The sequence below is a fragment of the Conger conger genome, chromosome 2, assembly GCF_963514075.1.
Source record: "Conger conger chromosome 2, fConCon1.1, whole genome shotgun sequence".
In the NCBI taxonomy this organism is placed as follows: domain Eukaryota; kingdom Metazoa; phylum Chordata; class Actinopteri; order Anguilliformes; family Congridae; genus Conger; species Conger conger.
In genome coordinates this window covers 15785851-15811628 of record NC_083761.1, presented here as the reverse complement: position 1 = coordinate 15811628, position 25778 = coordinate 15785851, and the positions used below count along the sequence as shown (strand labels likewise).

The 25778-nt window shown below is 43.0% G+C and overlaps 1 protein-coding gene across 1 annotated transcript in view; it reads left to right on the top strand.

The window, feature by feature from the left end:
* The window catches only part of LOC133121743 (ryanodine receptor 2-like), a 174010-nt gene that overhangs the window by 63640 nt on the left and 84592 nt on the right, over window positions 1–25778 (top strand). Inside the window, exons 4-14 of the mRNA XM_061231182.1 lie at window positions 4623–4643; window positions 7532–7546; window positions 10521–10595; window positions 11604–11682; window positions 13302–13414; window positions 14304–14403; window positions 15516–15612; window positions 20174–20248; window positions 22601–22757; window positions 24565–24729; window positions 25579–25700. Of these exons, the coding sequence (XP_061087166.1) occupies window positions 4623–4643; window positions 7532–7546; window positions 10521–10595; window positions 11604–11682; window positions 13302–13414; window positions 14304–14403; window positions 15516–15612; window positions 20174–20248; window positions 22601–22757; window positions 24565–24729; window positions 25579–25700 (1019 nt within the window). The remainder of the gene's footprint in view (window positions 1–4622; window positions 4644–7531; window positions 7547–10520; window positions 10596–11603; window positions 11683–13301; window positions 13415–14303; window positions 14404–15515; window positions 15613–20173; window positions 20249–22600; window positions 22758–24564; window positions 24730–25578; window positions 25701–25778) is intronic.

Here is a 25778-nt window from a genome sequence, read left to right as displayed (position 1 = left end):
AAGTAAGACATATGATTTTAAGTCTATATATAAGATGAAAATACTTGTTGAGACTGACTTATCTTTTGGCTATTGCAGTGTGAGAGAGAAAAGATGCTTGATCACTGTTTCAGATCTGACCCGCACTGTGGTGCAGGTATGCATTACGTAAGTGGTGTGCGCTAAAATAATTTCATGGTTCGGAACTGTCACAGAGCTGTCATCCACCAAAATTTTTTTGGTTTAAACTGTAACTTGAAGCTGTTTCCATTCCCTGTTTTCTGTTTTTCTGGAAGCAGTATTCCACAGTGACTCTCAGTAAACAGTGAAATATTTTCAGCCGTATCTGTGCTGCTGTTCGTCTGAAGGCTCGCTGATGTAATCACCGTGTGTCGTTTGAACGGAGAGGGGGCGGGGGGTGGGGGGGGGTCGAAGCTGCCTCTCTCCGAAGAGCGTATAGCGTTTGCACTATTTGCATTTATTTGCATGTATATCCTCCTCTTTATTTCACGTCCTTTCCAGAGCTTGGTGTGCGGATATTAACGTGTGCAGAGACAATGTCTCTTCCCTTACAATCTACGCAAAACCATTCTCTCCATGCTGTAGAACCCACATCCCTGCAGTTTATTGTCAGAAACAAAGCCCTCGACTATGAATAATGAAGTAATTAACCTGTGGTCAGCTCCACGGACACTAATACACAATGCCCTGTTGCCTTAGAGGTTTGGTCTTTGTTCCTGCCACATGATATTGAACATACAGCGTTGCAGTGTTTTTGCACTTACAGTACATGTTTTCCTTTCGGTTTAACTGCATTGCAGGGGTTTAGAGTCAGTGATGGCTGTCTGTGCTCTGTCTATGCAAGGCAGTAGTTGACTGGTCCTCTCTCTCCTTTTTCTCCGTGCCTTGCATTGTAAAACACTCTTTATTTATCTTCATTCAGCAGCATCACCCGAGAGTTTATTTCCATCTCTGATCCACGCCAGGGGCGAGGTGTCTTAATCTCAGATTCGGGCGAAGCTCTTGCTATCCAGCCAGGGAGAAGTCATAAGGAATGCTGCGTACGCTCTCCGGAATTACAGCCCAGGCTGTAAATCCGGCCGGATCCGCTGTAAAAATTGGACAAACGCCGGTGCTCCTCCACACCTTCGGCCGGTGATGATGCAGTGTGCACTACTGATGAGGGCGCAGCCAGTCACCCTGCTGTTTGGGTGAACTGTACACTTTGGTGTGTGCCTGGCTGTTTTCTGTAGAGTATTAGCAGATACGTGGCTTTTACAGAATTTACAGCTAAGGTACAGTAGTTCTCCACCCCAGGGGCACGTGTGTTTGCAGTGCCGCATAATGATTGGATTGGACTGGGGGGGGGGTTGAGAGAGAGGGAGAGTGAGAGAGAGACATACTGAGAGCCAGAGATAGAGAGGCATTACAAAGTGTCATATTTCATTTGTAGGCCAAGCACATTTGTGGGAAGCAGTGAGAGTGATAGAGAGAGTGATAGAGAGAGAGATACACAGAGAGATATAAATGAATCGAGGGTTTGTGATGACTAAACCGCTGGAAGGTGAGCCACGCATAAAAAACAGAGAAGGGTGAAATGTTCTCATGCCTACAGCTCTACAGGCTGGCCCTGTAGGCCAGAGTAATATTAGGTGCTGCTGTGTGAGGAGTGAGTCAGAAAATTACACTGAGAAGATTAAAGGATCTTTTTATTGTGTGTCAATTCAATCAGATTTAACATGCACAGTTGAAAATAAGATCACTGGAGATCCATGTGGAGGACGAGTGGATTTTTGTTTTCAGCGGTATGCGGGAAACGCAGATTACATGTAATCCTACACGCAGTGACACGTACAGTAAAGCTCATGCAATGAGACAAGTGTACCTAATAACGCGGCATTCTTTGTCCACCTGATTTTCTGCTAAGCGCTATAAAGAACCACTATGCTTGTGACCGTGGAGGCAGGAGGGACAATCACTGCCCTCGGATTCAGCCTACTGCACGAACAACAAACCAGCGGCAAGAAAGTAAGAAAAGAAAAGCTTTGATAGCAGTCGGAGAGGTCCGGGCCAGGCGGAGAGCTCCAGGACACTGCCCTCCGTCATGTCCTCCAGCCGTGGTGGGCCACTCCCCTCCGCCTGGCCTTGTGTGCCTCTTACTCTGTGAAGCACATAATGCACTCTCATTCCTCCAATTATGTAAGGAGATAAGGGCCCTCACTTACTTACTCATTTGATGAAAGAGCCACCACCCTGGCAGTGGCAGGGGACTGGGACTGGGACAGGAGTCGTTGTACATTTGAGTACGGCCGAGATGATAGCGCTCTAAATCACGCGTCTAATTATTGGACCATTGCCCTTTGTTTAGTCCCAGTTCGGGTTTTATTTTGGAGTGTTTAATCACTAATAGCAGTAGTGATGCAGTAGCACTAAGATTCATTTTTGATGTCAAGTATTGTCAGTCTTATTTAGTAGTCCTTTACACTGGTGTTACTATGCTACACTATTCATCAGAAACGCTTAACCGGGTTCTATTTGAGGGGCAGCAGGTAGCCTATTGGTTAAGGTACTTGACTGGGACCCAGAAGTTTGGTGGTTTAAGCCCTGGTGTAGCCTTGATAAGATCTGTGCAGCAGTTGGGCCCTTGAGCAAGGCCCTTAACCCCTTAAGTCGCTTTGGATAAAAGCATCAGCTAAATAACTGTTATGTATAGTTAATTACATTTATTATTTGTCCACGGCCTAAAATCACAGAGATTATTTAGATTGTGGCCTGGACAGTAACATACACATAACATGTACTGTAATGTGACTATACCAGCAAGAATAAAAATGAATAAAATATGCTGCACCGCACATTGTAAGGCTGAAGGCTCAGTCCTCCATGTTACGACAGCATAGGGCTGTCTGGCCTAAAAGGTGAAATAATGTTGTTTATTAAAGGATAACTGAGTAATTATATTTCAGCGCCAGACATGCTAAGCAATTATGGGCATGGAATGAACAAACATTTTTACTCATTAGTAGTGACAGCTGGCTTGAGTGGCCAAAGTGTAGCCAGCCTATGAAAGATGAATGAGATTCCCATGCTAATGTGAAAAAATGACTTGGATCTGTAGCTTCTGTCTTTAGCAGAAATAGATAAAGTATGCACATTGTGGTTACTGAAACTGAGGTATTGTGACGTTTTGGGCTTATTGCTAATTAGCCTAATCCAGACAGGCTCTGATCCAGACAGGCTCTGCCTCCTGTGCTTTGGTCACATTATGTAATCAAAGTGCCTTCAACAACACCCTAGCTGGTGCTGTGCACCTTTTTATTTTTTGTATTTTTGTCTGGTTTAATGTTACTTCTGATGTTGTGCTACTTGGCAGTGTCTACCAGGGATAGAATCCATAATTAATCTTAAAGAATAACCCATAGACCCACCCCCACAGTTGCGTGTGCTGTATAATTTTGCTGTGGAGGCACAAAATGGTGGACTCAGTGGTCTTGAAGGAATTGCTGCTTGTTGTTGAGCACAGGATCTTGACCGTTGGCTCAATTGATACTTAATTTATTTTTCTTTATTGGAGGAAGGGTTAAGCATGAGGGATTATTGCTTTTAGCAAACCTCTTTAGACCCTTCTCCATAACCTCCAGAGACGGGCAGACAAAAACGTTCCAAGTTTTTTAACATAATACAAGTGCCTTTGGTGACATAAAGGCAGTGAATGTTGCAGTGAAAATATTTTCAATAATAATATTTATATTGTTTTTATTGAATGCCCCTTGTAGTGTTGGTTTCATCGTAATCAAATAAATGGTTCTTGAGTTGAAGTTTGAGATGGACAGAAATTAATTGCTGCTGGGCATTGGAGGATAAGCCCATCCAGGCAGCCGTGCCATTTAGAGGTCCGATGTTCACCAAATTAATTTAAGAAACAATAGTGTTAATCAGAAAGTGTTATTGGCACAAACTGGGCAGTTCAAGCTATTGTATTGTGTGTAGTATCAACTCCTCCCCATCCATTGGCCAGAGGAACAAGCACTACAGCTGCTTGTGAAAGCCTTAACTGGGCCACTGCATGTCCCCACGTCCTTTTATAGTTTTTACTCATACTGGAGCACTGCAAAATACAATAGGTCAGTCTTAATAAGTCATTTAGCCTTAAAATTGTAATCTTTTTTATATAGATAGATAGATCATTCTATTTTCTATAACACTTTTCTAGACACTCAAATGTGCTTACAGTGATGATGGGAAAACTCGCCTCAAGCACCACCAATGTGTAACACCAACCTGGGTGATGTGCAGCTGCCATTTTGTGCCAGATGGAGAGGCTAAATAAGACAAAAAGATTGGCAATGGCATGAGACAATTTGACTAATTTTGAGATCAGCCAACGAGGTAATAAAATGTAAGATAAATTCAAATAAGCTAATAGTTTCTACTCACATATTTAAAAAAGAGATTTTAAGTCTCATTACAAGACTAAAAGACTTGTTAAGACGGATGTTTTTTTGCAGTGAGATTGCCAACAACATGCTGGATTCAGGCATGTTCAGCAGTTTCCATCTCTTTTCTGTTTTTTCTGAGATGCGTTTTCAGTGCAAGTTAAGGCAACTTACTTTTCCTCCTCTCTCTACCTCTCATTTCCACAGCAAGTTGATGTGGAAAAATGGGTATGTCTGCCTATCTTCACCTGGCCCATCCGGTTCACCACCTTCACCCATCCAGCATTTGCAGCTCATTCCTGCTTGTGTTCAAACATTCTAACTCTTTTTGGGCAATATTCTGAAGACACTGTTAGTACTACTGCTGAATGCTAACAGCTAACATTATTTTTAAATACAATCCATTTATACCACTGGATATTTAAAGAAATTATTCAGTTTAAGTACTTTACTCACAAGTACAGAGAGGTACTTTCCTGAGAGGTACCTCAGCATTAAGCTACAGTGCCACACACACGCACGCATGCACACACATGCACACACCCACATACACACGCACATAGTGTACAGTAGATGTAGTTCATATCCAGTGATAATTTTGGAGCCTACTGTAGACATCACCAAATGATTGCTGTTGTGTTATGGTCATGTTGTGTATGTTATTGTTGTATTGTATTATGAACAGTCATTGTTGAGAATTAGAAATAATGGATCTCGAATTGTTCCTGAGAAAGTCTTACTTTATTACTTATTTGTTGCACTGAGCAGGATCATTTATGATTTAAGAGTGATTTAAGTGACTGAAGAATATTGCCCATGTATATGTATATTAAACCCATACCTTTTTATTGTTTGTAATTGTAAGACCCTTCATTGATTAATTGACAGCAGTTAGATGTGCAGTAGCATCACAACGCTGATGTCTTTGGTGTGTGAGGTCTGTCGGAGGGGTTGAATATGAAAGAGCAAGGAGCGCAGGGAGACTCATTCATTTCGCCATTTGGAATTAATTCAGTTCAGTCATTTACACCATTTCAGTCATGCGTTAACAATTATTAATTATTTCACATTCACTTTTACATTTCAGTTCAGTCCTCCTTACTTCCCAAGGTCATACATACAAAAACAGGAAAAACCAACTCTGTCCAAAGGGCTCTCACCAGCTAGAAAGAACAAAGTTAAACCTTTGCTGAAGAACGTCAGAAGCCTTTTCACATAAACTTTGGTACCGTATACTAAGAGATAGAACATAGATAGTGGGTAAAATAATTGGTGGCAGATTCTTCTCCTTTTATGCTTGGGCATCTTCCATTTCATAAAAGCTTAATTAAGAGCATTGTATGTTATAACATACTTCTGAAATGTTTAAACCTATTATACATCGCTAAACACTTCAACACCTATCACCACAACATTATGAAATATGAATGCCATTACAAAATATGAATCTGGAAGGTATTGGTTGGCATTTATATAGCACCTTTATTGAAAGTGCTTTACAATTGATGCGTCTCTTTCACACACACACACACACACTCACACACACTCACTCACACACCAACAGCGACTAGCTGCCATGCAAGGCACCAACTAGCTCGTCAGGAGCAATTGGGGTTTAGGTGTCTTGCTCACGGACCATTCGACACACCAGGGGTGGAATAGAACCAGCAACCTTCCGACTGCCAGATGACCACTCTTACCTCCTGAGCTAATGTCGGAACTATTATACTTGATGTAGTGCGCCCCCATAGTTTGTAATCAACTGTTACTCTGGGATTGGGCTCGTCTTCACTGAGGGAGGAAGGGTTTCTGTGAGCAGTGTCCCACTGTTCATTACTCAAGAGATCTGCCTATCTCAGCTGCTCCCTCACTCTTCACTTCCCTAAATTCAGTGTTACAGCCTCCACCTCAGCCGGTGTGTGGTGAGTGTTCTGCCACAAAATGGCAGCCGTGCATCACCCAGGTGTGCGCTACACATTGGTGGTGGTTGAGGTGAGTATGTGCAGGCCAATCTACTGCAGTAGAGTAATCCAGACTGTAAGAAAAAGAAAATGGATAAAAAACTGCAAAAATTAAGGTGAGACCGATGAAGGAAGTCTAACTCAATGAAAAAATAAGTGTTCCATGCAACAAATGCTCTCATCTTTTGTGCGTGTGAAGCGAAATTGCTGAAATTAGCATTTAGTTATATCTAGCATAATGTATCAAAAGCCAGCTTAGCCTCTGAAGTCTGATGACTTTCACATCAAACGTACCAGACGAAGCCCCTTGCTCTTTGGTATTGACTCCCTGCATTTGTTATGCGCATTAAATGCAGTCTGTCCGATCACATCCATGCTGTAAACCTGCACGCACAGGACCCGCTGTTGTTGCTGCTGCGTTTCCTCAGTACATCCATTTGGCTTCCCTGCGTACTGTATCCAGCTGTGTGTGCTACCTCGTGTTCTTTGTGTACATGTTGTCCTGACAAACAAGTTTGTGTCTCTGTTTGTCTCTACCGCCTACAGTCCTAATTAAGGGATCCACACAAGAGAACAATGTACCTTTTGTCTGCCCTACCTTAGCGTTGTAGTTCAATCTGTGCTGTGTGATTGAGTTGGGAGATATACTGTAGTGGTGGATTCACACAGTCATAACAGAGATCTCTCATATCAGCTCATACCAGACATTGCTACAGTATATTGCCTTGTGTTGAGTGGAAGTCAAGAACAAAGCTTGGGTGGGAGAGGATAGATGCAGGTGTATTTTATGAGAATAGGGAGACCACTTACTGTCTCTCATGAATGCCTTTGCTCTGAAAGGTAAAGATTGTTAACCTTCTTATGTCTTCAGTTGTATTATAACAGTGGACTGTTCCCATTACACAACCTGTCTGTTTTTTCTATGCTGATTTTAGCCTGTTGCTCTAACCAGCATTGTTTCATGGTTTTAATGTCAGGTCTTGAGATTTGTTTATTGACATTTTCACAAGTGTACATCAACTTGGTGGGGGAGGGGAGAAGGGGACTTAATACACAGGGGAAAACTTGATACATAGTCACTCCAGAGCAGGAGTAATTCTTTTTCCTGTGAAAATAATTTTGTTTCCCTCTTTTCTCTCTTTGGCGCATGCACAGAAATTCATGATGAAGGTAAGTCTTCCATGTGGCCGTGTCTGCTTTGTGCTCAGCTAAAAAACGAGAAATAAGTCAGTCTTAACAAGGATCTCAGTCTTATATCTAAACTAAATATCTTTTTTCTATTACTTTTTTGCTAAATGATACAAAAAAAACTGCCAAGGAGGTGAGAAAGTTTCACTCATTTCTATATTTGCCAATGGGGTGATTAAATTTCACTTTTCAAGCAAACAGTAACTTAACACAAGCTAATATTTTCTACTTGAGAAAAAAAAAAACTTAAGTCTGATTACAAGACTAAAATCACTTAAGACAGCCGTTTTCTGCAGTGTGTCTTACAGTGTCTGCGGCCCCCTCGACTCCTGCCCCCCTCACCTTGCGTCACGGCCGTCAGCCCTTTAAGTGGAGCCTGTCGTGGGATCATTGCGACCTGGCAGCGCCTCCGTATTTACCTGATCGGCGCCGTCTGTAATTGGCTGCCCCCGTCCCCCCCCTGCGATCAGCGGCCTGGTAAATTGGAAAGAACGGCACGTGCCTGGCAGACTGACTCCGCCCGCCGGAGAATTCGCCGACGGTCTCAGCGCGGGGCTTAATTGCGCTGATGTTCGCCGCTGTATCAGACGGCGGGAACACGGGAGGATCGTTTGCACGCGTTTGATCTGAGCCGCGTCGTGCTCGGGGAGCGTGAATATTTCATGCCGCGTCGACAGAGAGGTGGCGGATGAGGTTTGCAGCATGTGGGCCCTTGTGTGACCGGGTGCCCTTAACCAGAACTTAACCAAAACTTGACCTTGCCCTTCAATCTCATATTACACACTGCAAAAAAATGGCTGTCTTAACCATTTCAGTCCCAAGCCCCCAAACTGAAGTGGCTCCACCCAAATACCAAAAAAGTTGAATTTAGCAGGGTTATAGTAGGGGCTCAAAACAATAGTATAGCAGTCATTTTTATTGGTTGAAAAGATAAGGTTGAGAGCGTCATATACCACAAGCATTTTTAGTCTTGTAATAAAACTTGAGATCTTTTTTTCCCTCTCAAGTAGAAAATATTAGCATGTTTTAAGGTACTGTTTGCTTTAAAAGTGTAATTTTTGTATCCCACTGGAAATGAAATGATTCAAAACTGTCTCACCTCATTGCCAATAGCGAGAAAATGTAAAAGTAATACAAATAAGATTTAAAAAAAAGTAAAAAAAAAAAATATATAAAATACTTGCTGAGATTGACTTACTTTTGGGTTTTTGCCATGCAGAAATCCAATTCACCTTATATTTCCTATTACATTTGTTTATTTTCCAAAGACTTTTGTCCAAAGTAATTTCCAAGATCATAATGGTAAAGAGCACCATGTGCAGAACAGGCTGACACTATAGGCCATTCCATTGCTTAGTAGTATGTTTGTAATAGGAACACTGATGTACCTATTTGGCTGTCACATCGAATTACTGTTACCATTGCTATGGACTGCATGGAGAAGCTCTGCACCTGGGATCTGTAATTAATCTGTAATTGAATGGGACATGGGACGTGGGACATGGGAGTGGTCAATTAAAATACACTGACACATGCTTAATAGATTTTTGTGTTGCACTAAATTGGTGTGACTTGCTCTTCTGCTACTGAAAGACGACGTCGCATAAGTTATGTAAACTCCTTTGAATTGGTATATCCTCAATTTACAGAAAATATAGATTTGGGTCCACTCAATGGTGGCTATGTACATGTTAACCCAAGCCAAATTCAGGGACATTGCTTTAGCCACTGCCAAAAATGATGTCATATGCTATGTGTCGTCAAACTTAGGCAGCTTTTACAGACTGATGAAAATGTCATTCATAAAATGCTTTTTTCTTCTGTGTTCTGTATGACTCAGCATCTATAACTTATAGCTCAGAATCACAGTCTGCAGCCTAAAGCCTTTTGCAATTTGGTGCTAAACTTATTTGTTAGATTGAAGTTAATTAGCTCTCCGTTTATTGCAACCATGGCCCTCTGAAATCTCCATAAAGCTTTGAAGTGCCACCATACATTTTAAATGTGCCATAGATTCAGCTTAAATCTCTGACTGGCTTTCAGTAAAATAACAGGAATGGCTTGCTTGAAGGTAAACACAGAACTATTAAAACAATGTGATGCATCACTGAAATGTAGACACATCAATTTTTTTGACAATAGGAATGTGTGTAGGCTCCTGTCGTGAAACCGAATGTTAAACATGTGAACGTCTCATCCTCTAGCACAACTGGAGATTTATCGACCTAATCCACAGCCAGGAAAATCAATGCTTAATGTTTATCGTTATTAACCTGAAGTTGAAAACAAATGTCCCCTGTGCTATCGATCCTTGGCTTGTGTCTGACCCGCACTGAGCCTTGCATAAATTGTCACTGCATTTCAACATAAATTGCATTTGAATTATTCGAGATTTTGCTAACTTATTGATTTTTTTTATTATTATCACATGCACCTTGTGTGAGAGCGTCAGCAATGAAAAACATTCACGAGATATATCACGTAGATATATAACGGTGTTGGCTGTTGCACATTGTTGATACATAGCATTACATCTAGGGTTGGTTTCCCAGACATGGATTAAGCCTAGTCCAAGACTGATTATTCCGTTTTTTTCAGTCTACTAGGCTTAATCCATGTCTGCGATACCCGCTCCTACTCCTCACTCTGCATTACATTGCTTTGAATGCCATACAGACCTCCAAAGCAAGGGCTCAAACAGCATTTGCTTTGGATTAAAATACATTTCTGCATTTGACTTAAGCTTGCCGGATGTATTGGAACAAATGAATTGATCCCAGAAGTGTAAACCATCGCCCATTCACAGCCTTGCAGGCTCAAATGCACCAGGCAATCAGTAGAGTTAAAAAAGTATTTGAATCCAAAACATATGCTATTTGAACCCAGGACTGATACCGTACCATAGCCTTACATAGGTCTTGAGTGTTACTGACCGTGTGCCCCGCTCTCTTCTCAGACGGCCCAAGGAGGGGGCCACCGTACCCTGCTCTACGGACACGCAGTGCTGCTACGACACTCCTACAGTGGGATGGTGAGTCCTCTGGAGCCTGATTTACACACACACTGTACAGTACACACACTGTTTCTCTTTCCCTCTCCTGCTTGTCCACTCACTACAAAAAGTCTCAAGATTTAAAAAGTCGTAAGTCTATTTTAGTCTTGTCTCTCTCTCAAGTAGAAAATATTAGTTTTTTTATGTTCCCTATTTGCTCGACAAATGAAATTGTCTTACCCCATTGCCAAATCTTGAAATGAATAAAACTGTCTATTCTCATTGGCAATATTTTGTCTTACTTAGCAAAAAAGTAATAGAAATAAGATTTTTTTAGTCTAAATCTAATACTTGTTTGATTGTTATTATTATTTTTTGCAGGGCATTGGAACTCCTTTTTAACGACTTATTTAAGCTTTGCGAATAAAGAGATAAAGATGGCCATATCAGTAAAAGCTGTTAAACTCCATAGCTTTACCTGAGTTATTATTGTGGCCAAAATGTATATACTGTAGAAACTATACACATTTGCTGAGCAGTCCAATCAGAAAGGTGCTTGACCGGGCTACCCAACCCTCGTTCTGGTCCTCTACCGGGCTACCCAGCCCTGGTTCTGGAGGCTTGCTGGAGTCACTTAATTCATCAACTAAAACAACTGATTACACAATGACCTTATCTCAACTCGGGTTTGAGGTCTGAATTGGTGGCTGAATTTAATATGAAAAAAAAACCAGCAAACCCGGTGGCCCTCCAGGACTGAGGTTGCACAGATCTGGTGTAGAACCTTTATTCTAATGAGTGCCCTGCTGGGATTTGACTTTGTTCCTATGTAAAGATACAGTAGTGCGCTCTCTTTGTTCTCTGTTTCCCAGTTGCTCAGATCTAATATTGTCATAGGTTCCTTACCAGGATTTGTTATGTGAAAATTTATAGTGGAATTTATATTGGTTCAGCTCTACCTGCTTATTATATTTTGTTTTAATATTTGCTTTTTATGCTGAAGGGAATCAAAAATGGAATATTTGGCAATGCTTGTTATCCTTCCAGTACCTTTGCTGTTTGTCCACGTCACGATCTTCAACGGATAAACTGGCGTTTGATGTTGGACTGCAAGAAGACACAACAGGTACTGATTTTGACCTTTTTTCTGACTGATCTCTCACACAGATAATGACTAACAGAAGGAAAATTTAAAATAAGTGTTACATTCTGGATGCCTGGATGCATTCTGCTCATTTCACAGAGTGGTTCGATTTTCGATGGGCTATCACGGTAGCATTTACAGCAGGAATATTTGAATATGTTAACCATTTTCTGCTGTTTTGATTATAAGTGCTGCTGGCTCATGTTGGCGCTCGCTGTGTGATTGGCCTGTGTGTGGTGAGAGTGCTACTGACCTGAACTGACTCCAATCATAAGCAGCAGACAGCCAGTCTCAGGGACCTTGGGCTCGGTCTTCATTCCAGGCACCTGTATAACCAGGCAGCTGTGTGTGTATATGTGTGTGTATGTGTGTGTGTGTGTGAGTGTGTGAGAGAGTGTGTGTGTGAGTACGTGTAGGTGTTTGTGTGTGAGAGAGAGAGGGCATGTGCATGTGCATGTGTGTGTGTGTGTAGGTATTTGTGTATGTATGAGAGAGAGGGCATGTGGATGTGCATTTGTGTGTGTGTGTGTGTGCGTGCGCGCACACGTGTGCATGTGCATGCAGGTGCACGTGTGTGCTTTTTCAAGTGTGTGCATGTTTGTGCATGTGCATGTATTTGTGTTTGTGTGCACATTGTCCTCCCTTGAGAGTGCTAAACTGCTCTCTTGCTGATCGTTATTGTGTCTGACTCCCCAGCATTGCATCTCTCCAGGGTGTCGTGTGGGTGCTCTTGCTGAAAAAATATTCCCAAAGACACTAATGCAATGCATATGTAAATGTACGTAAGACTGCACAAAGAGAACATAGTCAAAACGTACCTGCTGGGGCACTCATCCTGTGAAGAGACATTTGGTTCCAGTGTACTGGATGCTCCCCGTGGCCTACTATCAAACTCTCACAGTGCTGGATGTGGGTAGCAGCCCCCCAGAGCGGGCACAGATTGCCATAACGTCGCTCAGGGAGAGAGGGGTGGTGGGCTGTCATCGCACCGCACAACAACAACTTCTCCTGAGCTGATTGGGTGCCTGCAGTCTCTCTGCAGCCTGCTGTACAGTGCATGATCTGTGCTTCTCAGATTCAGGGGCTGTGTGGCTTAGCTGGTGGACTGTAGAGTGAGAGGAAAAGGTGGCTGGCAGTGTAACACTGCAAAAATAGTCTTAACAAGTGCCTTAGTCTTGTAGATTTTCTGGTCTGTTTCTGAGATGCGGAATGGAGATTCTTTATACAGAACTCATTTTAGTCCAGGACTAAGCTTAATCTGTGTCTGTGAAAAAAAATCTTTTTTTCTCTCAAATAGATAATATTAGCTTGTTTTAAGTTACTGTTGCATGAAAAATGAAATGTTGGCAAATCCCCCATTGGAAAATCTTGGAATTAGTAAAACAAATATTGTCAGAAGCAAATATTTTTCTTAATATTGTCTTATCTTGCAAAAAAGCCCCAAACAAATAGAAATGTGATTTAAAATCTTAAATACTAGTTGAGGATGGATAGCGCGTAGCTTGTCTCCAGTGGGGAAGTGTTGAGAGCGGATTACAGTTCGGCATTCCGCACTGGGTCAAGTAAAAGCTCTCCTGTTGTGATCACTTTTCTCACCCCAGGTGAAGCCTGCTGGTGGACCATTCATCCCGCCTCCAAGCAGAGGTCAGAGGGCGAGAAGGTGCGTGTCGGAGACGACCTCATCCTGGTCAGCGTCTCCTCAGAACGCTACCTGGTAAGTGAGCTAGTCACCAACCACAGGGCCTCACGCTGCAGAATAAGTCTGTCTTAAATTGGTCTTGTATCTTGACTGGGACCTGCAAGGTCGGTGGTTTGAGCCCTTGAGCAAGGCCCTTACCCCTGCATTGCTCCAGGGGAGAATTGTCTCCTGCTTAGTCTAATCATCTGTACGTCCCCCCTGATAAGAGCGTCTGCCAAATGCCATTAATGTAATGTAATGTAAATACTTGTCGAGGCTGACTTGTATTTTGGTTTTTCCAGTGCTGGAATCAAGGTACCGGCGAGTGTAGCTTCACGGTCTTTACTGTCAGACCAGTACAGGTGGATGAATGCCTCACAGCCGGTTCTGGAGTGTGATTGATAATGATTGCTGCTGTGACATTAAGCAGGGAAAGTGGGGTCTGCCGTGCATGTCGCATGATTAGGCTGTCTCTGGGCGTGGGGACCTTCTTCTCTCCCAACGACTGAGTTCCAGGCCGAGACGAGACCAGAAGGAGGCGAAAAATGTAATAGGGATGAGGAAATTGCACTTGATGGAAATACTTCGGATCCTGTCGAAGAGAAGCAAAACAATAACAGCAACGACGCGGTAGACGGTCTTATCAAGGATGCGTGTCAAGTGTGAAATTGTGTTATAGCGGGGATCTGACGGTGCGTTTTGCGCCGAGTTCCGTCTTGTCCCGACTTAATGAGAAACGTGTAGTCGTGATGAATTTTCCCCAGTCATTACCCTGGGAGGGGACCCCTGTGAAGTGCTATTACTCAGGCGGGAACAGAGCGCGGTAACTCCGGAGGAAGCGCTGAGGGAGGGAGGCTGTCAGAACCGCCCCCCGCACCGTCATGGCTGCCAGCCGTTCGATGAGGTCTCTCCGTTATTTTCGCAGCATTTGTCCTACGGGAACGGGAGCCTGCACGTGGACGCCGCCTTCCAGCAGACCCTCTGGAGCGTGGCGCCAATCTGCTCCGGGAGCGAAGTCGCGCAAGGTTAGCGCCCTTCTCCTGCCACCCGCAGAACCCTCCTCACCCTGAAGACTCTCCTCCACCTTCAGATACTCCTGCACCCTCAAACACTTCATCCTCAAACACTCCTAAACCCTCATATACTCCTACATTCTCCAACACTCCATCCTCAAAGACTCTTCCAGCCTCAAACACTCCTAAACCCTCAGATACTCCTGCACCCTCAAACACTCCATCTTCCATCACTCCTCCACCCTGAGATACTCCTGCACCCTCAAACACTCCATCCTCAAACACTCCTAAACCCTCAGATACTCCTGCACCCTCAAACACTCCATCTTTAAACACTCCTCCACCCTGAGATACTCCTGCACCCTCAAACGCTCCCAAACCATCAGATACTCCTGCTCCCTCAAACACTCCCAAACCATCAGATACTCTTACACCCTCAAACACTCTTCCAGCCTCAGATACTCCTGCACCCTCAAATACTCCCAAACACTCAGATACTCCTGCACCCTCAGACTCTCACAAATATAAGATACACACTTGAGTTTTTTGCAAGGACACTGTCAGTTTCCAAGGTACACAGACTTTTCCTTAATATAGGCCAAAATTTACTAAAGTATGCACTGGGACTCGCTGTGAACTGTAACATATCAAATTGGATATCATGCATTTACCTTAACCCATATTTCATGAACGACTAAAAATAGTATGAGAAAAACCCCACGGTGTAGCCTCATACATTGGCAGATTTGTTATCAGCTGAACTAACTTGACAAGTGTAAATAATTAAAAAACTTCCACTAAAGACATGAATGGGTTAATGAAATTCTAAACCAACTAAAGTGTGTTTGGTTATTTATAGATTTGCATTCCGTATTTGTATTACATTTTACAGATGCACATCTTATGAAATGTCCTATAATTCTCACTAATTATTTCACATATTGTGAATTGAGACATTGAAGAGGAACATTTTATTTATTGAATGCCATTTCAATGGATGGCATAACAGCTTTGATTACATTTAGAGGAGAAAAAGAACTGCTCACTAAAGTTGAGACAGTGAAAGTTGGTTCGGGTGTGAACCCTAATGTTCGGGGAGATTGACATCTCTTCCTCCCCTGCAGGGTACCTGATAGGCGGGGATGTCCTGAGGCTGCTGCACGGTCACATGGACGAGTGTCTGACCGTCCCGTCTGGAGAGCACGGGGAGGAGCAACGCAGGTCAGTGACAAGATTAATTAATCATTTTACCCAATTCCATTACTCTCCACTAATAAATAAATCACTGCTGAGCTACAAGCAGGATGTTCAGCAGTGCCCAATCAGATCCTTTTATTTTATTAAATGTTTTTCCACATTTATGAAAAGACCAGCTAGCTTTTTGAACCTTGCCAAGGTTTATAGATAGCATTAATGCTAGCTACCTTACAAGCAGCTGGCTGTAGATACATACTCTTGTATCAAATGTACAGGTACTCAAGTACATCATGTATTCCTGCAAATACCCGACGGAGATATGTTTCTTTCAAAAACGTTTATTGACAAGTGTTCAGAGATGTTACCTAGACCAATACATGAAAAATAACCAGATAGCTGATACAGTTCAGTTCTAGGGAACTGGAAATGCTCTGGCAAAATGTTATGCTGAGAAGAACTGTATGCTACACTGGCTCATGAGAGCTTACCTCAGTCTTTCTTTCTGTTTCTGTCACATGACAACATTTCTACCAGGAGACCATTCAGTACACAAAACAGCTGTCTCCTGCATTATAAAACAGTAATTATGCTGAATTGAACATCCTGTTGAAAAACACTAAGTGTGGCAGAGTGTGCAACTTCATTAAATAATGGAGTCAATTGATACTGAGTAATATAAATAATGTATTAGTTTCCTACCAATACACAGTTACTGTTTGGTTTCATTATAAAAACATACCCATGATTAACATTGATGCTGAATACACTATATTGCAGTAACTTACACTGTGTAACGTAGTAATGATTGTAACAATGCACAAAGTTGTGAACTACAAATTAATTTAGCTGTGTTTTCAGTTTTGATTTCAGTTATTTTTGTTTTAAACTTCTTGCATCACTTACTCCAAAGCCATGTTTTTATTGACCTTCAGAGTCCCCCTGTTTGCATTTAATTGACTTTACTCTCTGCTTGTATCAGACAGGAATTTTCACTTTAGCACAAATTATCCATATACACAGATGAGCCAAAACATTATGACCTAATATTCTGTCGGTCCTTCCCGTGCCGGCAAAACAGCACTGACCCACCGAGGGGTGGACTCTAACAAACCTCTGAAGGTGCCCTGTAGTATCTGGCACCAGAATGTTAGCATCAGATCCTTTAAGTTCTGCAAGTTGCTGGTTGGAGACGCCCCTGGATCAGACTTCCAGCACACATCCCTTGGATTGAGGTCTGGGGGATTTGGAGGCCAGGGCAACACCTTGAACTCTTCTCCATGTTCCTCAAACCATTCACAAACAATTTGTGTAGTCTGGCAGGGGGCCTGCTGAAATAGGCCTCTGTCATCTTTACACCTGTCCATTTCACCTGCATCCAACATGTCGACTACGAGACCCAACTGTTTGCTTACCGTCTAATATATCCCAGACTTTGACATGCGCTGTTGTTATGGGATAATCAATCAATCATTCGCTTCATCTGTGAGTGGTCATAATGCTTTGGCTCATCGGCGTATACCTGAGATTTTCCTCAAAGAGAAACTGTTTGAAATATATTTCCTTAGATACACATTTTGCTAATGACGTTAAAGACAAAACTGGGCTGTGAACCAGTTACTGTTTTACACCTTAATGCCCATATGGGACGACAGCAGAGTTAGCCTTGATATAGTGAGTTCAGAATACAGTGACATATGAATAATGCTAGCGTTAGGCTTCTCAAACCCCTGGATGATTACTTGAGCTCTTGGGGTCATCTTGTAAAACACCCATCATTTTAAGAAGGAAATGCTTTAACATGGGGTGAAGTTGGGAATGATGGACACCGACTTTGCCTTCTCAGGGTACGAGTGCATCAGGGCCATGCCAGGAAAATATTTCACACCATTATGGAACAGCTGGAACCCCTATTGAAAAACAGTTGTCTTTCCTTATTTGTAAGCATAATGACACACATTCAGGCTCTTACTGGCTGGTCACTGCCTATAAATCAGAAAAGCTGCTACTGGGTATTGGTGGTCTTGTAGCTCCAGCAGTAAGGAACACTGAGGCTGGACGTGGCTATGAACTTAGCCGCCCTCTGCAGTGCACATTGGCTGTCTGCCCAGAATTGGCCTGGGATCTGAGCCTGCCGCGGTTTGCACATGTCCACTCTTCTGCATCTGACCGTCAGCGGCCTGTTTGCTCCTGTCCTGCCATCCTGACCACGTCTCCAAGTCAGATTGGAGGCTCTGATCATTTGTGTAGATCTCACGTCTCTTACGTCAGGTATAAAACTCCTTGGCTGAGAAACGCTAGCGCCCAGCCTGAAAAACCTCTTTAATTTCAGCCAACCGTGCTACCTTTTCTTTTTCCTCACGCATTCAGATTTGAGAAGGTGCAATTCTATGCATCACATGACTCTGCAGATTAGTCTGGAGTGTGGACGCTCCAACCTGCCTCACATGTCAGTGTACCACACTCCTGAACAGTTCCACTCTGTAGAGCTGTCTCAGTTCTTACTGTTGAACACTTTCTGTTCTTCCTGCTGAACAGTCCCACTTCTTACTGATGATCAGTCTCAGTTCTTACTGCTGATCAGTCTCAGTTCTTACTGCTGATCAGTCTCAGTTCTACTGCTGATCAGTCTCAGTTCTACTGCTGATCAGTCTCAGTTCTTCCTGCAGAGCAATATCCTTGTAATCTCTGACTAAATAAATAACTAAATAAATAAATACAACTTGCACAAAGTCAGAAGTTTGATTGCTTACCTTTTAAGTAGGGCAACTGTTGTTCTATTTAAACCCAAAGACAAATGAAAAGTCACTCCCTCACTGGGAATAGCATGACCGGCCCAGTTAAGGAACGGTGAACTTTCTTCTTCTCTTGGAGCTTCAAGTGAGTTCCCAGAGTTCAGAAATGTAGCTCTGATCACTGCGGTATTGCCCCAGCTGGGTGTTTGCTTTCAGCACTGTAACCTTTGAGCTCATTTTACTCTAAAAATTTAAAATATCCAGGTTAGATTATTTGCATACCTTGCAGTGCCTGAAAATGTCTTGCATGATGAACAATGTTAAAAGAAAACAACAACCAGTCTTAGCACTTCATTAAAAATCAATCAAAAACCCAAAACAAAACATTGTCTGCAATATAATGTATTCCATTCCTGTTAGTCCTTGGCACAGTGGCCCGCCAAAGAATGACAATCTTCTGCCTTAATACAGAAGCAAAAACAACAACAAACATATTCAGTAGAGATTAAGATGGAGTTTAATGTGCCACAATTACGTCAGGACATTTAAAGAGGCTTGCACTGTGCTCCGGGTTTATTAACAATTCAGTGAGCTTGCTGGCTGCTCTGGATCCTGGTTTGATTTGCTGCCTCTGTAGCCCTGCAGCTATCCCCTGCCACTGTGAACCCTCCACAGTGTCAGAACCACTGCCACCATCTCCACACAGACCGGGGAGAACTATGACAGCTACTGCTGCATCGCTTCCGTCTGCCCTATTTGCAGTTTCCAGGGATTACTAACAAGTTCGTTTTTTTTGTTGCAGTAAATGCATTATCGCCTCTGGTGCTCAAGACCCTGAACAATCAGAATTATTTGGGAGACTTGACGGTCTCATTGTCGAGAGAGGAAAAACTGCTTTTTTGTAATTCAGAAAGGCAAACTAAATTGAAGGGGCATTATCTAATCTGTTACGCAATGTGAGTATTGTGTGTGTGTGTGTGTGTGTGTAGGGGGGTGCAGGTTGTGTGTATAATTGTATGCTGCCTGTCTTAAAAGCTGTATGTGAAAATCCTCTCGTCGTGGGTGGCTGTGTGCTCAGTCTGCATCAGCATGTCCTTCGGCAATAGAAATGGGCTATTGAAAGTGGACTAAACCCACACTGACAGAGGCCAGGCAGCACTGCCACGCTCCACATTTAAAAGAAAAGGGCTCTAAACAGGAGAAAAGCTGTCTGTTTTTCCGTAGGAAGGCCGGGAATATGAAATTGTCATTCTGCAGTGTCTGGAAGAAATTGTTTGCTGAATAAAAAATGTATCTCCTTTTTTAATCAGGTTGGAATATATGTCATAAAACATATTGATGTCAGTAGTTCTTCACTCATTGGAGTCTAGCTTCATATGATTATTGTCTTTCTTCATCAGCATAAATCACTGGGAATCAATAATCAATGCAATGGATGTTTAGTGGTTAAGAAATTCCTTAACCAAGGAACTGTATTCCTTGTTGGAATTGGACAATGTTGAAAGCAGAAATAACAGGGTATCTCAAAGAGCATTTGTCTATGTTTAGCTTTGAGCTTTTACTGTTTGGATTCTTACTTTTTGGTCTTTGGAAACACTTACTGCTTATACCTCTGCAAAGGCAACCGTTATTAGCAATATGCAACTTTCCAGCTGTAGATGTGTATACAGAAGGTCCATAAAAACCATGTCTGGTTACAAAATCAGTGGCAGTTATGAGGTAATATGAATGGAAACGTGGTCATTTGGACTAAAAGCATCATAAATGTGGATGCCAAGTCCCCCCCCCCCCCCCCCCTTATTCCCCCATGTCAATCAATGAAACCCTTCCTCGTTGTCCCCTCTGCTTCCCAGGGCGGTGCACTACGAGGGGGGAGCCGTGTCCATCCACGCCCGCTCCCTCTGGAGGCTGGAGACCCTGCGAGTTGCGTAAGTCAGGAGCCTGGGGTCATAGGTCGCCCTCTTCCTGCTACATTACATTACATTACAGTCATTTAGCAGACACTCTTATCCAGAGCGACCTTGAGTAAAATGCAAATCATAGGAAGGAACAAGTGTGCTGAAAACCCAAGAGGGAAGTACAGTTCCAAGTGCTAGAGTGATCACATAGATAAAAACCTGAACCCTTAGAATAATCATATATCTGTCTGAGTAACAATACCACAGTTGGCGGCTAGACCATAAATAGTAAAATAACATTACTGTATACATAGCATACATGGTTAACTATTACAGGGAGGCATGGAGGTACAGCCTGAAAAGGTGAGTTTTCAGTCTTATTTTCAGTCTTGATTCCAGAATGCTGTGTACATGTGTATATATAAACAGATTCATTTTATAGTGTATTTCTTTCCTTGAGTGCAGTGGTCTCAGGTTGCATCCAACAAGGAAATGGATCCACAGACCACAATGGCCTAAATGCACTTATGCCATTATAAGCCCTGCAGGTTATCAGGAAATTGAGTAAAAATCTGAAATAAACTTCATCACACAAGAAAACAAACATTGAAATTCTAACAATATTAAAACTTTTGCTGGCTGGTGAGCTGACATATTTTCAGTTTTATTGTGGTAGGGTGGGTGGATGATTATGGGTGGGTATAACAAAGGTTAACCAGCAAGATGAAAATCTCCAGTTTAAGTAGGTAGGTCATCCTGACTGGTAGGGCAGTTTGTCTGAACACTAGCATTGGAAGGGTGTGGCATGAAGTCCATTAAGGCCAAGAGTCCAGGGTTCATGAATGATGGTGCTTGTCTATGCTTTTTTTTCTTTGTGCCTTTGTGCCTTTGAATTCCTATTCCAGTGCAGGAACTCGAGCAATACTTGAATGAATCAGTTTGGCAAAGTTCACCCTTAGATTAATGCAGATGCTTCTGATGAGTTTTAATTAAGAACAGCATAAAAATATGTCATGGGACTGAGACTGCGGCATCTCTCTTCTTTGTGCATGATGGCTTATTGGGAGCAACGCTCCTTTCCAGTTGGTTTGCATCAGTGGATGTTATAAATACTCTGCTCTGAATCGCCCTGTGGCGTTCTGTCAAACTGACATTTTGGGTTCATGGCCACATGAAGGAGGGCATGGGAGAAACAGCCACGTTATTTAAGAAAATCTTTACCTGACCCAAAAGTTATTAAGAAAAGGGCAGGTTTCTCTGTCTTGTAGTAATGCAACTGCTAATCTAGTTTAAAAAACAAACTCCGAGGGCAAAGTTGGCTGTGATATTCATATAGCTCCAATGTTTGTCCTTACGTAAATGCATGTGCTCAATCACACAAATGAGGTTTAATAGACATAAGTGGTTTAATTGCTTCTCTGAGGTCCAACTTTCAAAATAATGACTAATAAATGATTGCGTTCATATACTACCTCTCATAATCATAACTGCTTCATGGACTCTCAAAGCATTTTTCTAAAACCTACAGCAGGGTTCTTCAGTTACTTCTTCCTGGGGGTCAGAATATTTTAAGAAATGTTGCGCATGGGACAAACATTTTCAACATACTGTACCATTAAATACTTTATACTTTATACACATTTATACAAAACAGTGTAGAAATGATAATGCTTAATGCATATTTATTATATATTACCCTATCACTTGGTGGTGGTACTGGTACCATGTACAGTCGATATTGATGCAGTCACAATTTTCTGAATAGTGTACTCAGGGGTCTAGCATGAAATTCTGGGCACTGTTCATATGCAGTCTCTGTGGACTCCATTAAAATTGTAGGCCAAAGCAATCTTTTTAGTCCAGGCCTTTTGAGGACCCCCCTGCCTTGTGGCCCTAGGGTAGTCAGTTCCACAGTTCCAAATGGTTGGCATTTATATAGCGCCTTTATCCAAAGCGCTGTACAATTGATGCTTCTCATTCACCCATTCATACACACACTCACACACCGACACACCGACAGCGATTGGCTGCCATGCAAGGCACCGACCAGCTCGTCAGGAGCATTTCAGGGGTTAGGTGTCTTGCTCAGGGACACTTCGACACAGCCCGGGCAGGGGATTGAACCGGGAACCCTCCAGCTGCCAGACGACTGCTCTTACTGCCTGAGCTATGTTGCCCCTGGAATGATCCAAGGCCCAAGTGTATGTCCCCTCAGCCACCAGCAGAACTGCCATGTTCTAGAGTTTGGCCCAGCTGGTGATCTGAGATGAAGGAGTGTAGTAATGTTGAAGAATTTCTGGACAGTTGACCCCTGTTATTAAACAACCAGGAATCTTCCAGAAGAAGCCTCCCTCCCCCCTCACTGTTTCCCTCCCTCCCCAGGTGGAGCGGGAGCCACACCCGCTGGGGGCAGCCCTTCCGCCTGAGACACGTCACCACCGGCAAGTACCTCAGTCTCCTGGACGACAAGGGCCTGCTGCTGACGGACAAGGAGAAGGCCGACGTCAAGTCCACAGCCTTCTGCTTCCGCTCCTCCAAGGTCGGTGCTGGGTCATTCCTTCTTTAGCTCTCTGTCAGCTGAGGCCCTTTCCTGTTTCCTGCCCCTCCTGGCTTGAATAGGGGCTCTAATGTGTAGGGCGGCCTGTAGCGTAGTGGTTAAGGTACCTGACTGACCCACAAGGTCGGTGGTTCGGTTGGTGGATCTTATTGTGGTTATTTAGCCACAATAAGATCCGCACAGCCGTTGGGTATTTTTGTTAGCCATTTATTTCAAAGTATAGTAATGGGCCCTAGGCTTGGTTTGAATTCACAACATTCCTGTCTGTCCCCAGGTTTAATTCTGCAGGGTAACACTGGCCTCATCAAACACTAGTGACCCCTGCGGTCTGTTGAGTGCCTACCGTCTGCCTGTCATATCACTAGATCTTTGTAATTCTCTAGCGTTATTCCCTGAGTGGCGTTGCTGGCAGCTTGCTGTGCTGTAAAAAGTATTGCATCTTTCAATTGATTTTACAGGTTTTCCATTTTGCCGTATCGAAAATCTGCCCTCTACCCTGAGGAAGCCATGTAGAAAATGCAATGTGGGCATTGTTTAGAAATTGAGTGAAGGCAGACAATGAAAATAAAACTAAAATGGAAACTGAGGCACCTCTCACGAATCGTTTCGGCAGAAGATGATTTGCCAAATCAGTGTCCTGGAATGTTTATCTCCCAGCAATGAACTGACTTTCTTACAAAGGCCCAACCAGCAGATGTGCTGTTGCATCAGGTAGCCAGTAAAGCCTTTATTAAGGCCTTAATAACACATTTTATTTTTATTGCCTCTCTGTTCAAACACATCACACTTATTTGGGTGCTTGCACATTCCTCACAGTGTTTTTGGGGAACTGCTGGTGAAAAGCACATGAAAGTCTGTGCTTGTGGATTTTATTGGCCGATAAGTGACCGTGTTCATGTGTTTGTTTGTGACTGGGTGGTTTATATCCTCCTCTGGTGGGAAATGGGATTTTATGAGTAATACCATGTGTGAGAATAACACCTGGCAGGTGTTTGCTGGCAGGCTTTTCCTACACTCTGCAGTTTATACTGTACAGTATGTGCATCCTTTCAGCTATAACTGTGTCTGCGTGAGTGCTTGCACGTGCGTTTGTGTGTGCGTGTGTTTACCATGTGTCTGGCAAGCCTTTCTCAGCTCCTTGAGTGTAAACCCCCTCTCCCCAAAAAAAACAGAGGTACATTCGAGATAGCGAATGTTCCTGTAAACTATGTTTGTAGCAAACAGTTACTGTTGAATGATTTAAAATAAACATTCCATTTAGTTCGCACCAACGCATTTTGAATGCAAATGGATACGACTTAGATTTAACAATGCCAGCTAGCTGATTTGTTGCTTATTTGTGATTTATTTTTTAAGCTAAGAACAAATGTTACATTGATTAAAGTGTTATTATAACAGCCAAATAATTGTTAACTTTTGTTCTCTCAGTGTCTTCCCTGTCGGCAGCCGTTTCTGTTCACGGTGCACTACCTTTTCAAACTGTTAGCTAATGTTTGTGGCAAACAGAAAAAACGTTTGAATATGTTTGTGAACGTTAGCTAATGTTAGCTGACGTTTGCGATCTTGAACGCGCCTCAGATATAGCCAGGTCAACAAGTGTGTATGTTAATGATGGTGTGCACTCACCAAACAAGTTCATCTGGACCCAGTACTTTTTTGCTGGATTTCAAAAAAGGTCATTGCATTTGCAAAGGTCATTATCTTCCATGACTCATCTGGAATGTAGTGATCATTGGGTGCTAAATGGATGAGATTGTCGCTTCTCTCTCTCTCTCACAATCCACTGCAGGAAAAGCTGGACTTCGGGGTGAGGAAAGAGGTGGACGGCATGGGAGTTCCGGACATAAAGTACGGGGACTCGGTGTGCTACATCCAGCACGTGGACACCTGTCTGTGGCTGACGTACCAGGCGGTGGACGCCAAATGCGCACGGATGGGCGGTGTGCAGCGTAAGGTACGTCCAGCGGGCTGTTTTAACAGCCGTGAGAGAGATGTGGGAGTTATTCCAATCGCTTATTTTTCTCCAGTTTTTCTACTTGCTCCTGACCTCTGTCATCTTTAAGGACATTCCAACCCCTTACATGTTCCTTCTAGGAGCTAGACGTAGAAGTTTGGAACACCAAATCTTTCCTTTGAGCAAAAGAAAACATCAGCACAGCCTTTGCAGAAGTTTTTTTCAGAAAGCCTGACGTATAAATGATTGACCTGTGGATCCACCTCTCCCCATCTGCCCTGTCTGTAACTAACGTGGCTATGAACTGACGTTTGAAATAGCAAGGACATTATTTCCATTTTTAGATGAAAGAGCAAGAAAAAGAAAAGAGATTAGAAAAATCAGTGATTGAAATGATCCCTGTGAATCATATAAGGGCTTGAAGAAATGGTTCCTACTCAAATCCTTATGTAACTTCCAATGAAACAAAAGCCTTCCGAAGGCTTCCCTCGTTGATTCTGTTTTTAACAGGATTTTACAGAATGATGTGGGGAAACACTGCAGTATAACTTGGCATTTTAAAAATAATATATTCGTGGCTTTGAATGGCGAGACTGCAATGCAGCTGTAGTTTTTTTCTGTGACATTGTTAGCGCAGTGTCTGTTTAATGGCTTTATTCATATTAGATGCCCTTGAGTGGGTTTTCTAGGGAGGCCTCATTAGGAAGACATTAAACATTGGCTTAGTCGTTAGTTTTGTCCGGTCCAGTCGCCTGTGCAGCGTGGCAGGTAGAAGGGATCGGTCCTTGGGGGTCCTCAGGAGGGCAGGTGGCAGCACTGTGAAGGCCTGGCTGTGTATGACTCTTTCAGGCCATCATGCACCACGAGGGCCACATGGACGACGGGCTGACACTGTCCCGCTCACAGCACGAGGAGTCCCGCACGGCCAGGGTCATCCGCAGCACAGTCTTCCTCTTCAACCGCTTCATCAGGTACCGTACGCCCACGTGACCTAAGCCACCCCACCCCCAGTCACACCCGAAACTTTCCCCCATCACAGACGCAACTCA